The 13,695-nt window shown below is 50.7% G+C and overlaps 1 protein-coding gene across 3 annotated transcripts; it reads left to right on the top strand.

The window, feature by feature from the left end:
* Positions 1-1,221: 1,221 nt before the first annotated feature.
* On the top strand, positions 1,222-12,630 carry OPRL1 (opioid related nociceptin receptor 1). Of its 3 annotated transcripts, XM_041396144.1 has the most exons (4): positions 1,222-1,375; positions 1,832-2,085; positions 10,784-11,139; positions 11,476-12,630. In XM_041396144.1, exons 2-4 carry the CDS (start codon positions 1,859-1,861, stop codon positions 11,997-11,999), a joined length of 1,107 nt encoding a protein of 368 aa, XP_041252078.1. In that variant the 5' UTR covers positions 1,222-1,375; positions 1,832-1,858; the 3' UTR covers positions 12,000-12,630. The 3 variants fall into 3 exon arrangements, with proteins under 3 accessions (XP_041252078.1, XP_041252080.1, XP_041252079.1); XM_041396146.1 differs by lacking the exon at positions 1,222-1,375 and having other exon boundaries at positions 1,991-2,070; positions 11,476-12,206; XM_041396145.1 differs by lacking the exon at positions 1,222-1,375 and having other exon boundaries at positions 1,992-2,113; positions 11,476-12,206.
* Positions 12,631-13,695: the final 1,065 nt, after the last annotated feature.

The raw sequence follows: 13,695 nt of genomic DNA, 5'->3' as shown, positions 1-13,695 counted from the left end.
GCATTGTGTTCCTGGTGAAGAAGATGCAGCTTTTGTGCTAAGTATCCCCGAATATCCATTAAAGGAGAGCTGGAGCACAAAGGGGTAGCCCTGGCTGCCTGCTGGGGCTGGAGCTCTGTCTTGGGCTGGCTGTGGGTTGGGAAGAGAAAAAAGATTTGGTGCCCAAGAGCTCATGTTCTTTTTCTCCACTTCTTGGGCAAGTGTGCCCTGAATTTTCTCTGATCAGTGTGTGCCTCTGCTTGTGTCCCCAACACTGAGAAATTTCCCCAGAATGCTGGGAAATTGCTTCTTTGGAGAAATGCTGCAGATGGCCAGAGGCACCAGAGCAGGGGGCTCTGGTACTTGACAGTGAAACCACTTTGGGAGTGGGTCCCAAAGTCCTCTGTGCACCCTCTTTGGGGGCTGGCCTACCTGGGGGACTCTGCAGCTCCTGGGAAACGAGTTTATCAGGGTCAGTGTCCCACAGCCAGACTGGGAACTGCAGGTACCTGTGGGCTCTGTGTGAATCACCCCACCTTGAGGTAAGGAATTTACCACTGCAGCTTCTGAAATATCTAACTCCGATGAGAAGTGCAGGATGGTTTGGGTTACCAAAATGACCTTTAGTTAATGCTGCTAGAGGAATATTAAATAATAACAATTTTCTCCCCGTAGCTCTCATTCCTCCATATATATCTATATATTTTTTTTTGCCAGTTTCTAGGTCAGATTCCCCATTCCGCTGCTCCTGCGCTAGAACAGCGCTCAGGTTGCACAATTGCAGAGGAGGCAGGAATCTGCTTCCCGAATCCCGATCTCCCCAGGAGCCTTGCCCGATCCTTCCCTTCTCCCCAGCATCTCCTGCTGGGAGCCCACCCCAGGTAGGCTGGGGGTCGGGGGGCTGCGGCAGGGTGCCTTTGGGGACCTTGGGGGATGCTGGTCCCCGCTCGCCGCGCCGGGGCTGGGACGGGGAGGCCACGGCAGCTCCCCCGGGGCGGGGGGAGCACGCTGCCCGCGTCTCGCAGGTGTGGGCTCGCCTTCCCTTTGCCGCGTTCGGTTATTTATCATTCCCCCCACCCCCCCGCTCTTTTCCTCCTTCCCCCTCCCGCTTTTCTCTTACGCAGTGGGAGCAGCCCGGCAGCCTGGCTCTGCCCAGCCGCCCTCCGTCCTCCCTCCCTCCCTCTCCCTCATCCCTCCCTTTTCCTTAAAAACGTGGGCTCCGGGGTGCAGCCCCCTGCGCTGGCAGCAGCCCTGCTTGGAGAGCAGCCCTTTCCCCTCCTCCACCTGCGGAGCCCCGGCTTTGTCCGTGTCCCCCATCCCCCGGCCCGGGGGTGCTGGATGCGGCCGCGGGCAGCGGAGCCAGGTGCGGAGCTGCGCTAGAAGGGACCTGCCGCAGGTAAGCAGCCCGCTGGGCTTCATTGCCAACTTCGGGCTTTTCCTTGCTGTTTTAGCTCCGCTGGGGTCGTGCCGGAGCCCCGGTGGCTCTCGGGCGGCAGTGGAAGGTCTGGGGGCACAAAGCCGCGTGTGGGGGACTCACCGGCCCGCAGGGATGGGAGAGGCAGGTGGGGACATGCAGCCCCTGGAGCAGGGATGGTGTGTGCAGCCCGCGCGTCCCCTGCGCCGGCCGTGTGGAGAAATGCGCGATCCCTGTGTGCTCGGGATGAGCCAGGCTCTCAGGGTTGCATCCCATTAAAATGCTCCCGGGGAGGGGGGCTGTGTTCCGTGCCGGTAAATCATCCTTCTCCCTGGTAATAAATCATCCTTCCCCAGCGTTTCTCGTGCACTTGCCTTGCTACAGTCCCCTGCCACCCGTTTGATCAGCAGATTTTAAAGCTGCCTCTTGCTGCCCCAGGTCCTTGGCGCAGGCTGCTGCCTCAGGATGGACCCGCTCTTCCCTGCCCATATTTTTGAAGACCCCGACCTGAGGAAGCTGCTGAACGACTCCTCCATGCTCAACCTGAGCTTTCTGCCCAGCAACTGGTTCAACAACAGCACCGGGGACGGTTTCCTGCCGCTCAGCATCAAGATCACCATCGTGGTCGTCTACTCCATCGTGTGCATCGTGGGGCTGGTGGGCAACTGCTCCGTCATGTATGTCATCGTCAGGTAGGACACCGGGGAGGCTCCCGGGAAAGCTGGGAGCGGGGCAGACCTTCCCTCCCTCGATCCCTGCTGCGGGAGAAGCAGCCAGGCGCTTCCCTTGGGGTTAGAGACGTGCTTTAGAGGTAATGATGTGGCATTTGTTTTATTGTTTTGGTTTTGGTTTTTTGTTGGTTTTTTTTTTCCCCTTCCTAGGCTTGTGATGAAGGTTTCTGCCAGTTTTCAGCTGCCCTCTGGTGCCTCCTAAAGTTTAACCCAGAGAATGGAACAGAGTGAGCAGGTCTGCTCAAAAAAATGGGTCTTTTTTTTTCTTTTTCTTTTTCTTCTTAGAGGTCTGTATGTCCCTGGGGAGGGCAATGTGCTGGGAGCATTCCACTGCCAGGGTGTGCTGGCTCCTTAATGGGACCTCTCCTTCCTGTGCTGTGTCCGGCACCCCAGCTGTGTTTGCAGGTGCTGCTCCATCTGGGAGCTGGCTCTTTCCAAAGCTGAACCTTGTTGCAAAGGAAAGAGCCTGCTGGGAAGCTTCCTTTTATTTTTACAGGAGAAAAAAAAAATCACAAATGTAAGTCTTCCAACCCTTTGGAGCCTGCAGGCTTAAATAAGATGTGAGAGGATGCTGCAGAGTTGAGGGCAACTTGTCTGGTTCCTTGTGCTGAAGTCAGGAGAGTGTGGGGGACCTTTGCAGAGTGACAGCACAGAGCATGCACCACTCCATCCTCCCTGCCCATTGTTGGCATTTTGAGTGTCCCTGTCTGCTTCTGCTGTGGTTCCAACCCTCTGGTTCTGGGAATCAGAAACCTTGTTCTCCCTGTAAGCACAGAATAAGTTTGTGCAGCTCTTAGGGCTGTGATTATGTTAAACCCAGCATCCCCCTTCTGATCTCTGCACCCTGCTTGTTAAGGAGGGAGCTTCCATTTTATCCACATCTTGGAGCAGATTCCTGGTGCAGGTGGATGCTGCCAGCACAGAAAAGACAGGCTGAATCCTCCAACAGAAGAGGAAAGCATTTAGCAGGTATTCAGACACTGGTAAGATTGTCTTGTTCCTGCCAGGAGCCCAACTGTTCCAAAGCACCTTTCCCTTGAATAACTACAACTTGGCTGGGGGAGATGCTGTAAAATTAGGTCTTTGGTACCAGAGGTTGCTGAAGAGTGGCTGAATCTCTGATCCAAGGGCAAAGTGTCGTGAGTGTTCATCAGGCTGCCTGCCTTTGCTCTTTTAGCTGAGGAGTTTGTGGCACTGAGAGGGGATCCCATCAGCCCCAGGGAGTCTGCAGATGCAGAGAGGAGGTTTGCAGCACACTGGTGCCATGTCTGGACAGCTTGTGTCCCTGCTCAGTGTAGCAGCAATTGCTGGAGTAGTTTGTGGGTGTGTGTGTGTGAGTAGGGAGGCTCTGGAGCTGGAAGCCCTTGTGTGATGGTGGTGATGTGGCTGTATGGGAATGCCAGCCCCTGTGCAGCAGAGGAAGGGAGTCCTTACCCCGTGCATGAGCCTTGGTGTGTGTAAGGAGAAGCCTTGGCAGAAATCTTCTCCCTGTCTGCAGAGGTCTGGTGGGATGTGCACAGCAGGATCCTGCTGGCCCTGCCCAGGGCTGGGACTGGAGCAGCACCAGTAAAATAAGTGTCCCAAACTAGGGTCCCGGGGGTGGACCTGTGCATGGCTAACCATGAAAAATACTGGCTTCTGCTCCACCTCTTTTTGACTTTGACTTTGTTACCTTCCAGCTGGATAAATGGCACTCAGAAAAAAGAAAGTGGGATTTAGCACTAGGATTTCCCAAGGAATGTAACTTTCTTTGTGTGTGTCCTCTCATTTTACAGTTTTTAAGCAACTGAAAACTGAAGACAGGTGCCACCCCAATGTCCCCCAGGTTTTTCCATTTCTCTATTTCCCTTTACTCAGAAAGGGAAAGTGTGTGCTGGGGAGGTTATAACTGAGCTGGAGCACGTGCAGGAGCTGCTGTTCCCCACCCATGTTCCCTGGGAGCTCAGCACAGAGCTGAGACCAACACTGAGTTAGAGCCAAGGCAATGCCCCTTGGGTTGATGAGTAACAACTTCTGGTGATCTCTGCCCAGGATTCTTCTCTCCTTGCCCTGTCTGTTCAGGTCAGGAACAGGTGTGAGGATGAATTGGACTCAATATCAAACTCTTGGCCCTGGCCATGTGCACAGATTGGTGAAGAGCTGCCAAATTGTGGCCATGCAAGGAGGATGCTGCTGAGCTTCTCAAACACATGCTTTTCTCCTCAGATTAGAGCCTTGATGCTTCATGCCTTGAGTAGCACCTGGTTTTCAGCAGGTTGGAAGTTGGTTTCTGGTAAGTCAACACAGGGTTTAGGGGCTCTTAATGATAAATTAATGGAAAAATGATCAGCAAACCCTCTGTGCTGCACCCTTATCACTGTAAGTAATGCGCACCCCAACAAGCTTTTTTTCTTTCTGTGCTTTGGCAATGATAACCAGGCTTCAACATATTACACAGCCTATAGGAAAATGGTGTACTACCTTCCAGAAAAAGACTGGTAGTGTTATAGACAGTAATTTTTCCCATTTTTGAGGGAGCTGGGAAATAAAAATGCTCTAATACCAGCACTCAAGGAAATTGGAGGCATCAGAAAAGCTCATTTTTTTTGTTCCTCCTGAATGAGTTTTCTGCAGCACCAAGGGGAAAGTTTTAAATCTCCCGGTATTTCACACAAATTCAAAGCCTCCTCTAGGTTTTCCCCTCTGATGTAGAACCCAGCCTACATCTCTATTGTATTTGGAATGATTTAACATTTGGAATGATTAATTTATAGAGACAGTCATCATGTGACTGTCAATCCCTTCCAGTGCTGAGCAGCACTAATTGGGTAAGATGGAGAAGGGCTCTTGTCAGGAACACGATTTCCTGGACAGTAAAGGGCCTTTTGTGGGAACCTGCCTCGTCTGTGGCTTTGTTCTGCTGGCTCATCCTGGTGCTCCTTGCCAGCAGAGACGAGGCCTCCCCTCCCTCCTCCTTCTGCTGTTTGCTCTCTTCTGCATATATTTCCTGTTCTGCTTCTTAATGAACGTGAAACAAGGAGCCGAACAGCGGGTTTGGGGAAAACCAGGCTGCTGAGATCCCTCCTAGCTATTAACTGAAGTCTGCAAGGCTGCTTGCCAAAGATCTTTGCTTTTAGGAAGGAAAGCAAAGGAGAAGGAAGGTATATTTTAGTATTTTTGGCTCTGGGGGTAGGGCTGACCCAGGTGTCCTTGTCGGGGTGTGACAGAGGCCCCAAATCTCTGCCAGCCATTGGTGACCCAGGGAAGGGACAAGGTGCAGCTCGCTGTCCCTAGCTCCACCATGCTGCTGTGATGCTCAGCAGTGGGGATCTGCAGGACTCCATTCCTCTAGTGCAAACTCCCCTGGGAATTCTGCCCCATTTCTGGGGCACTCCTCATCACTAAGGCAGCTCTCTGTTGGGAGCCTGGCAAAATGCTGGGGGTGCTCAGCTCTCCTATGGCAGAACCCCTTTCAGAGCATTTTAAGAAATGTTTTGGGCAGTTTAGGGCTGTCAAGCCCCTACATTTTCATCTGTTGCCTCCAGGTGAAGCTTTAGGAGGAAAAATGTGATGGGGAGGTCCCTGAACCATGAGCCTGCCTGGGGGTGCTGTGCCAGCTGTTGTTCTGCTTGAAAACTGCCTCAGCCCCTGAGAACAGGGGTGAGGGCAGCTGGCTGGGATGAGACAGGGGAAATTAAGTTGATTATGACATTTCAGAGATGCTGACTTCTTAATAGAAAGCTTTCTCAGGGAAAAGCCTGGACCAGCTGTGTGTCTCAGAGCTGAAATGAAGTGAGCGCTTCATGCAGGGGACCCAGCAGACACGAGTGGGGCCATCTGAGACCTTTGTTGTCTCCAGATCTGCCTCTTAGTTTTTCCTTGAAAAACAAAATAAATAGACATCAATTATTGCAATTTATGGAGAAATGGAACCCAAACCAAGGACTCTTTGCCCTGGAGAGTGAGTGGAGCTGGGTGAGGATGATGAGGTGAGCAGCAGGGGATCCTGCTGGGATAATGGCTGCACAGGACAGGTCTGCAGCTCCCTGATTCCTGGGTCCCCATGAGCCCAGGTGAGCTGGGCTCAGCCACATGACCCACAGTAGCCACATCTGGCCCCTGCTAACACAGGTCCTGTAGCTCCAGTGTGTGCTGAAGGGCTCTTTGTGAGTTGGGTGAAAGGGAGTTGCCCTTGTGCAGCAGTAAATAACTGATCTTTAACATGGGACTTGGTTCCCAGTGTTTTTCAGGGACTGGGCAATTCCCAGAAGCATTCTGGGTGTTAGCAGAGGCAGATCTGACCCATGAGCAGGGATAAGAGCGTCCTGCTGCAGGGTGGATGCTGATGGATGCCCTCCTTAGACCAGAGCACCATTCCTGATGGCCAAGCACCTGCTCAGGGACGTGGGGGCATCCCTGAGAGCCCCTGGGTGAGCTGCTGAAGCCTTTGCAGCAGCAGCAGCCACAGAGCCTCCTCCCTTGGCCTGGCAGCACATCCACAGAGATCCCCAGGGAGCACCTGCAGGGCAGGGCAGGGCTGGTTTTCCACAGCTGTCCCCCAGACACAGAGGTGAGATTCAAGGACAAAAAGATCATCTTTCCCAAGGTGTGTGCTCGTCCTGGCTGGCTGCAGACTCCCTTACTAGCCCCTGCTAGTCAGTCCCTGTCTTGCTGGGTAATTTATAGGCTTTTAGGTGCTGTGCTCATGGCTGCCTTTGCTGTAGTGTCTGGCCTCGGAGTCCAGACTAATTTAAATTTGTCCTTCTCAAACTCTGTGCGTTTTTTTCAGTGCCTGATGAACCATTAAGAATAAATCATCTTGCACTGGTCAGAAGTTCCAGGCTGAGGGGGCTCTGGGATGGTGATGAGAGCAGCAGGGATGCAGAGAGCACAGTGTGGGTGGACAGCTGAGGGGACACAAATCATAACAGAACGTGCCAGATCAAATATCAGCTTCACACAACCTGAGGGCTGGGAGAAGAGATGGGAGAGAACTGGGGCTGATTTCCACCATCACAGGGTGAGAGCAGCTCAGTGAAAATCCTCTTTGAGCCTTTTCTGCTCCGTTTTGCTTCCTGGAGCATGTCCAGGCATGGGGGCAAAGGCGGGCACTGCTGCCAGGGCGTGAGGTGGGGATGGAGGGAGCTGCTCAAGGTGAGCAACACTGTCTGCATCCTAATTAGCTGCAGCTACACACATCAAAATCAGGAGGCTCCAAGAGGCAGAGAGCTCCTGGAAACGATGCTCAGGGTTTTTCAGGGCTGCAGGCTTTGCTCTGGTCCCTCTGCCCCTGCTGTCTGCAGCTCCACTTCGGGTTCTGGGTTTGCTGCAGCCAGCTGGTCCTGAGCCTTGCTGTGGCTGGGTGGAAAAGGGAAAGATGCAAAACCAACAGGTCTGCAGCTCACCCCGAGGCTCAGCCAGAGGCAGAATCTGTTCTTGTGAGGAGCAGGTCCTTAAAGCCCCGAGGGTGTGTCTGCCAACCTACCCTTAATGACCTCTCCTTAATCTCCTCTCCCAGCCCGTGCGCTCCCCTTGCCAGAGGGTCCACGCAGCACAAAGGAGAGGGAAGATAAGTGCTGAGCTGATATCCAGGTGTTCTTCCTCTTCCTCGGCATCCCAGGGAACAGGAGAGCAGAGCGAAGCAATTACTGTGGTGACAAAGGGGATGCAGAGCTGAGCACTACCCTGTGGGAGATGCTCCATTAGGAAATTACCTCTGTGGCAGAGTACAAGAAAGTGGCCCAGCAGGGAGCTAATGTCCTCCACGGAATCCACAGGTTTATCTGCAGCAGATTTGTGCTGTGGGGGAGGAGACTGAGGTACCTCCTAAGGCCTGAGGGTTTTTTTTTTTTTTTTTTTTTTTGTGTGCAGATTAAGAGAAAGAACACTCTCACTTCTGGAGAAAAAGAAAGAGAGGTTAATCCACAGAGAAGTGATTGATTGATTTTTGTGTGTACTGAACATTCTGGAAATGTTTGGGAACATTGGTTGGTTGGGACAATGGCTGTTGGCTCTCAGCATGTAGAGAAAGTGGTGGAGAAAGTGGTGTAGAAGTAATTAACTAGGTGCAAATTAATTTCACCCTTTTTCAAGAATGCAAAAATCAGCTTTAAATTCTGTTGGAAGATGGGTTGAAGGAAGTGGTGGGACAGCCACCTCAGTGTGTCCTGTGTTGGAGCAGGGGAAGGTGGCTCTGCCATCACCTCCAGGAGGTGCTGAGGAAGGAGGCAGAGGAGAGGGATCTGTGCACTGAAGGATTTTGCAGGGCCAGGCAGAGCAATTGTACCTGAATTCATGCTGAGAAGTGTCTGGGAGGAGTGGGGGCAGTGGGGCTGGAGGGATGTGGGAAGGATCTGAAGATTTGCTCTGAACCCAGAGTTCAGTGCTGGCTGAGATGCTCCAAACTTCTCAGTGCTGGGGACATGGATGTGCAGGGAGGCAGCTTTGTCCTCCAGGGATGCTGGACGGGGCTTGGAGGTGGGTGAATTTTTGCTTGCTTCTCCCACTGGTCAATCACAAAAAATAAAACAGGAACAACCTTTAATTTTTACTGTTTTGCAGTAAAGTTGCTCACCATTGCTCAAAATTGTTATTCCCTTGAGTTATAATGCCAGTAAAAAGGGTTAGAGGCATGTTGATGAATTGCCTCTGGCTCCAGCCCTCCTGGAAGGCTGGTCTGCAACAAACTTGACCTTTGGGAAGCTTGAGCCAGCCCAGCCAGATCTGTGGTGTTCAGGGGAAATTAAAGCTTCCAGGAGACCTTTGCCACCACAATCTTGGGTGACTGAATCATTTCCTAAAGCCTGAGCTGACAATGCTTATTTTTGCGAGATCTGCTAAAACAGTGATTTCACTTCTTCATTTCAATCCCCCTCTGCTGACCTGGAGGGGAGAGTGGATCCACTCACAGACCCACCTCACCCCCTGTGCTTTGCCGCGTTTATGCCAAGTGCAAGGATTCAGGAAAGGAAAACATGGCCACCCTGAGATGCTCCTCTGGAGTTCAGGGCACTGGAGGCTGCTGTAATTCTCCTTAGGAAATCCCAGAGCTTAAAGCCCTGGCTTTAAGCTGCCTGGTTATGTTGGATTTGCAAAGTGCTTTTGCTCATTCATCCCATCACAAAAGGAAAGGAACCAGTATTTTCCTTCTACTGCTTTTGGTTATGTAAGTTTGTCTGGGCTGGATTTCTAAGAACTTGTGATTGATTTCTGGGCCAGGAAAAGCCTCACTCAGGCTTGTGTGGGGACCTCAAATTATTTCCAACGTTTCTATCAGTGCTCACCTCCAAAAGCTTCCCTTGGCTTTCAGGGTCAAAAATAGGATCATTTGGTTTTGCTTTCTGAAGCTGCTTTTAGAATTCTGATACAAGCCCAGCTCAGAGCTCCAAAGCAGGTAAAAAAACCAGAGTTTATAGTCTGGATCGTGGCTCTCCTGTCTGTTTCCCTTGCAGACCTGGCCAGGTCACCATGTGTATTGTCCCAGCAGAGTTCAGAATACACCAGTGATAATGTTCTGCCAAGCATTCAAATCATTTATCAAGAGCTGAAGACACTCAGGGGAGGGCACAGCACAGAGAAGGGAATCTGGGAGTTTGCTGTTCTGGATCAAATTGGCAAAAAGAGCTTTTTAAGTCAAATCAGACCCTGTAATATTTTAACATGTTGAAAAATAGTGCAGCTGAAAATAGTGCAGCAGTTTATGGGTAGAAGTGTTACCCTCAAATGAACTTCCACTATGCTAATAACATCATTGTCTGCCATTTTTGGCCGCGTTTCTGCTATGGCCATTAGTAGAGTAAATGATGGATGAGCTGTAGTTTGAAAATTATACCTATTTGAGCTCTTATTCTGCCCATGAGAGGAATATCCTGGAGCTGAAATGTTAGTCACAGAGTCACTGTTGAGCTTCCATTTCTGCAGACACTGCATGTCCCCCCAGATAGGTGATCACAGCTGGCTCTGCATCATTTCCCAAGTGTGAAAAGGAGATGATTGCCATTAGAGCAAGGTGACTCTTCCTTTGGGGCAGTCAGTTTGTGTGGTAAAAGTAATATTGAAATGACAAAAAAATCTTTAGGGTTTGATGTGTGACTTTACTCCTTTCTCTAGAAAGATCCATTGTGATATTCTGATTTCTGACTCAAACCTAGTTTGTGTTCAACACAAACCTCACCAGTTTTTGGCTGGCTAGAGCTGGCCATTTTGCCTGCTCTGATTTGACAGCTCACATTAGCCATGCTCTCTGGCTTTGAGCCCATGTCAGATGGCTGATCAGCTTGCCCCTGCGCCTTTCACATCAGCTTACTGGCTAAAGCTCTCACCAATACAATGAAGCCACAGGTAGTGAAACCCTAAGTTGGCCTTATTGAAGTAATTTTTCAAGAAACACCATCTGAGGTAGCAGCCTCAGGCTTTGATGGTGCTCACTGGCAGTCTGAGGGGATGATTCTCCTGCCCATGGAACTGACTGTGGAGGGACCATTTGTGGTGTTGTAGGAGATGGGCTGAACTGTGTGTTGGTAAACCTGTGGGACGTAGAAAGGTGAGGATGGACAATCTCATTACATATGAAAATACGGCATCTCCTTTAGAAATCAGCAAAATCTGCTTCAATAAAGTTCAGTGTCTGACCCATCATGGTCAGTGGGAACTCTAACCATTGCTCATTCCTGCATTTCAGATTCACCAAGATGAAGACAGCCACCAACATTTACATCTTTAACCTCGCCCTGGCTGACACCCTGTGCCTGATGACCTTGCCCTTCCAGGGAACAGACACATTCCTGGGCTTCTGGCCCTTTGGCAATGTCCTGTGCAAGATTGCCATCTCCATTGACTACTACAACATGTTCACCAGCACCTTCACGCTGACTATGATGAGCGTGGACCGCTACATTGCCATCTGCCACCCCATCAAAGCCCTGGACATCCGCACGCCCCACAAGGCCAAGGTGGTCAATGTTTGCATCTGGGCACTGGCTTCTGTCTTCGGCATCCCGGCCATGGTGATGGGATCTGCGGAGAACGAGAACAACGGTCAGTAAAACTGCACCAGTGGGAGGGACAGGAGAGCCCAGGGAGAGGGGGGCCAGTTTCATCTGTGGGGTGAGGCCTCTGCTGTAAAATCATCTTAACTCTGCCCCTGCCTCTCTGTATCACTGCTGCTGCTTTTCTAGTGTTAAACATGGACTTGTTATGTGAGGAATTGAATATTCAACATAGAATTGTTATGTTAGGTTGGGAAAGCCCTCTGAGATCATCAAGTCCAACCATTAACCTAACTAACCTAAACTAATCTGAATGTGCAGATGCTTTTCTGCTTGATCTGTGTTTGCTGATCTTCCTTCCCGTTTTATTTTTTTACTCTTGCAGAGATTGATTGTCTAATTAAGCTCCCTTCTCCCGTGGACTACTGGGATCCAGTGTTTGGCATCTGCGTCTTTCTCTTCTCCTTTATGATCCCTGTGTTGATCATCACCATTTGCTACAGCCTGATGATCAGGCGGCTCAAGAACGTCCGTGTCCTCTCAGGCTCCAAGGAGAAGGACCGGAACCTGAGGCGCATCACCCGCATGGTGCTGGTGGTGGTGGCAGTCTTCATTGTCTGCTGGACTCCCATCCAGATTTTCGTGCTGGTGCAGTGCCTGGGCGCCAAGGCAGAGAGCGAGCTGGAGCTGGCCATCTCCTGCTTCTGCACCGCGCTGGGATACGCCAACAGCAGCCTGAACCCCGTGCTCTACGCCTTCCTGGATGAGAACTTCAAGGCGTGCTTCAAGAAGTTCTGCTTCCCCACCGCCTTCAGGACCGAGCTCCAGATGTCCAACAGGATGTGCAGCATCGCCAAGGATGTGGCCTACGCCTGCAAGAACTCGGAGGGGACTAACAATCCGGCCTGACTAGGCATGGAAATCCCCATGGTGGCTGTCGCCCAGCAGAGTCCGACCACCCCCACGTCAGAACTGACTCAGATAACGGCCCTTTAGCAGGACCCCAAAACTGAGAGGTGAGAAACCAAGGAAACAATTTTGGGGGTTGGGAAAACCGGATACTGCGAGAGCACGCAGAGAAAGTGAGCCCATTTGATGCATTTTTAATTCCAGTGCAACCTGCACTAAGGAATGTGTTTGAAATCAGCCCGCTGATTCCTGCAAAACCTTGGGGGTTTGCAACATTATTGAGAGTTTGGGAATTAAGGGTTTAAAATAGGCATCGCTCCTGGGGCTTACACTTCTGCTGCTGCTGGGAGACAGACAGAATGTGAACTCTTGCGTTGCTTTTTTCCTCCCTGGGCGGAGATGTTAACAGCTCGCCTGGCTCACCAGGCGCTTGTGTGCGGGTTTTCCTCCTGTGCCATCGCTCTGAAATCAGACTCTGCTGCAGCCAAAGTGGGCAGGAGCCATCAGACAAAACCCAAGATCATCTCCAGGATGAGTCATCGCGCAGGGAAGGATGCAGGGAGGGAGAGGAGGGAGCTGACGGGAAGAGAAATTCAAACTGCCTTGGAAGGACAGCGCCAGCTCCTGCAGATGGGATCTGCAGTGAAAGCCCCCCTCTCAGAGGGGAGCAGGGTGGGGAGAAGGGACTGTCAGAACTGATGGTGTAGCTCTGAAGAGGAGGAAGAAAAAAGACTGAGGAAATGAACAGTTTCTCATTTACATGCTGCTACTACTTTTTTTTTTTCTTTTTTATTTTTTCTTTTTCTTTTTTTTTTTTTAAACTCTGTATTTCCAGTGTAATAATGGACAGAATGTGTCTGTATATACATGTCTGTAGTGGAATAGGTGCAGATACATGGAAGGATTTCACCTTACCAAGCATGCCTTGGGCATCTTCCTCAGTGAGAGGAGGAAGGGATGACGTGGCCTATAGACACATATATTTATGTATAGGAAAAGCCATTTTGGAGAAGTCAGAATGGCAGCTCTTCCAGAAGACATGGACATTCCTGGTGGGAGGAGGCAGCCTAAAACAGTCTCACCCACTCCACATGGGATAAGTGGGGCACAAACCATACAAAACCTGGGGTTCTGTGGTTTGTTTTATGTTTTTAACTGAAATGAGACCCACAATGCTGAAAGCATGTGGGAAATGCTGCCTGGGTACCACTCCTCCTGCCAAACATGGATTGATTTTCCTCTCCCAAAGTAGGCCAGAACTTTGTGGAAAATGAAATGTCCTGTCATTTCACTTGATAACTAAAGCTTCCCCAAAGAGTTTCAGCACTTGAGTGCCCTCTGTGCTGGGGAGAGCAGCAGCCTGGGGTTGTCCCTGTAGCACAGCAGCCCCAGGAAATCTGGGCAGTGGTGGCCAGTGGTGCTGATGGGGGAGCAAAGCACCAAACTCCACTCGTTCTTGATTTTAATTTAATTGGGGGGGGGGGGGGGGGGGGGGGGTCAATTCCAACATGAAAACCAGCAGTGTCATCTGGACTGTACAGATTCCAGTGTGAATATATTTCTTGTGCTCTGATCTATGAGATTCTGTATTTTTAATGTATTGATTTGCCAATATTTTAATGCTGTCATGCTCTTTCTATATGCTGTACAAAGGAATTGAATGTTATATTTCTATGTAGAGTGTTTCTCTCATGGT

Source organism: Onychostruthus taczanowskii, unplaced genomic scaffold, assembly GCF_017590055.1.
Source record: "Onychostruthus taczanowskii isolate IOZ18803 unplaced genomic scaffold, ASM1759005v1 scaffold126, whole genome shotgun sequence".
NCBI lineage: Eukaryota > Metazoa > Chordata > Aves > Passeriformes > Passeridae > Onychostruthus > Onychostruthus taczanowskii.
Note: the sequence above shows the minus strand (reverse complement) of the source record. Positions and strands in the feature narration are given on the sequence as shown.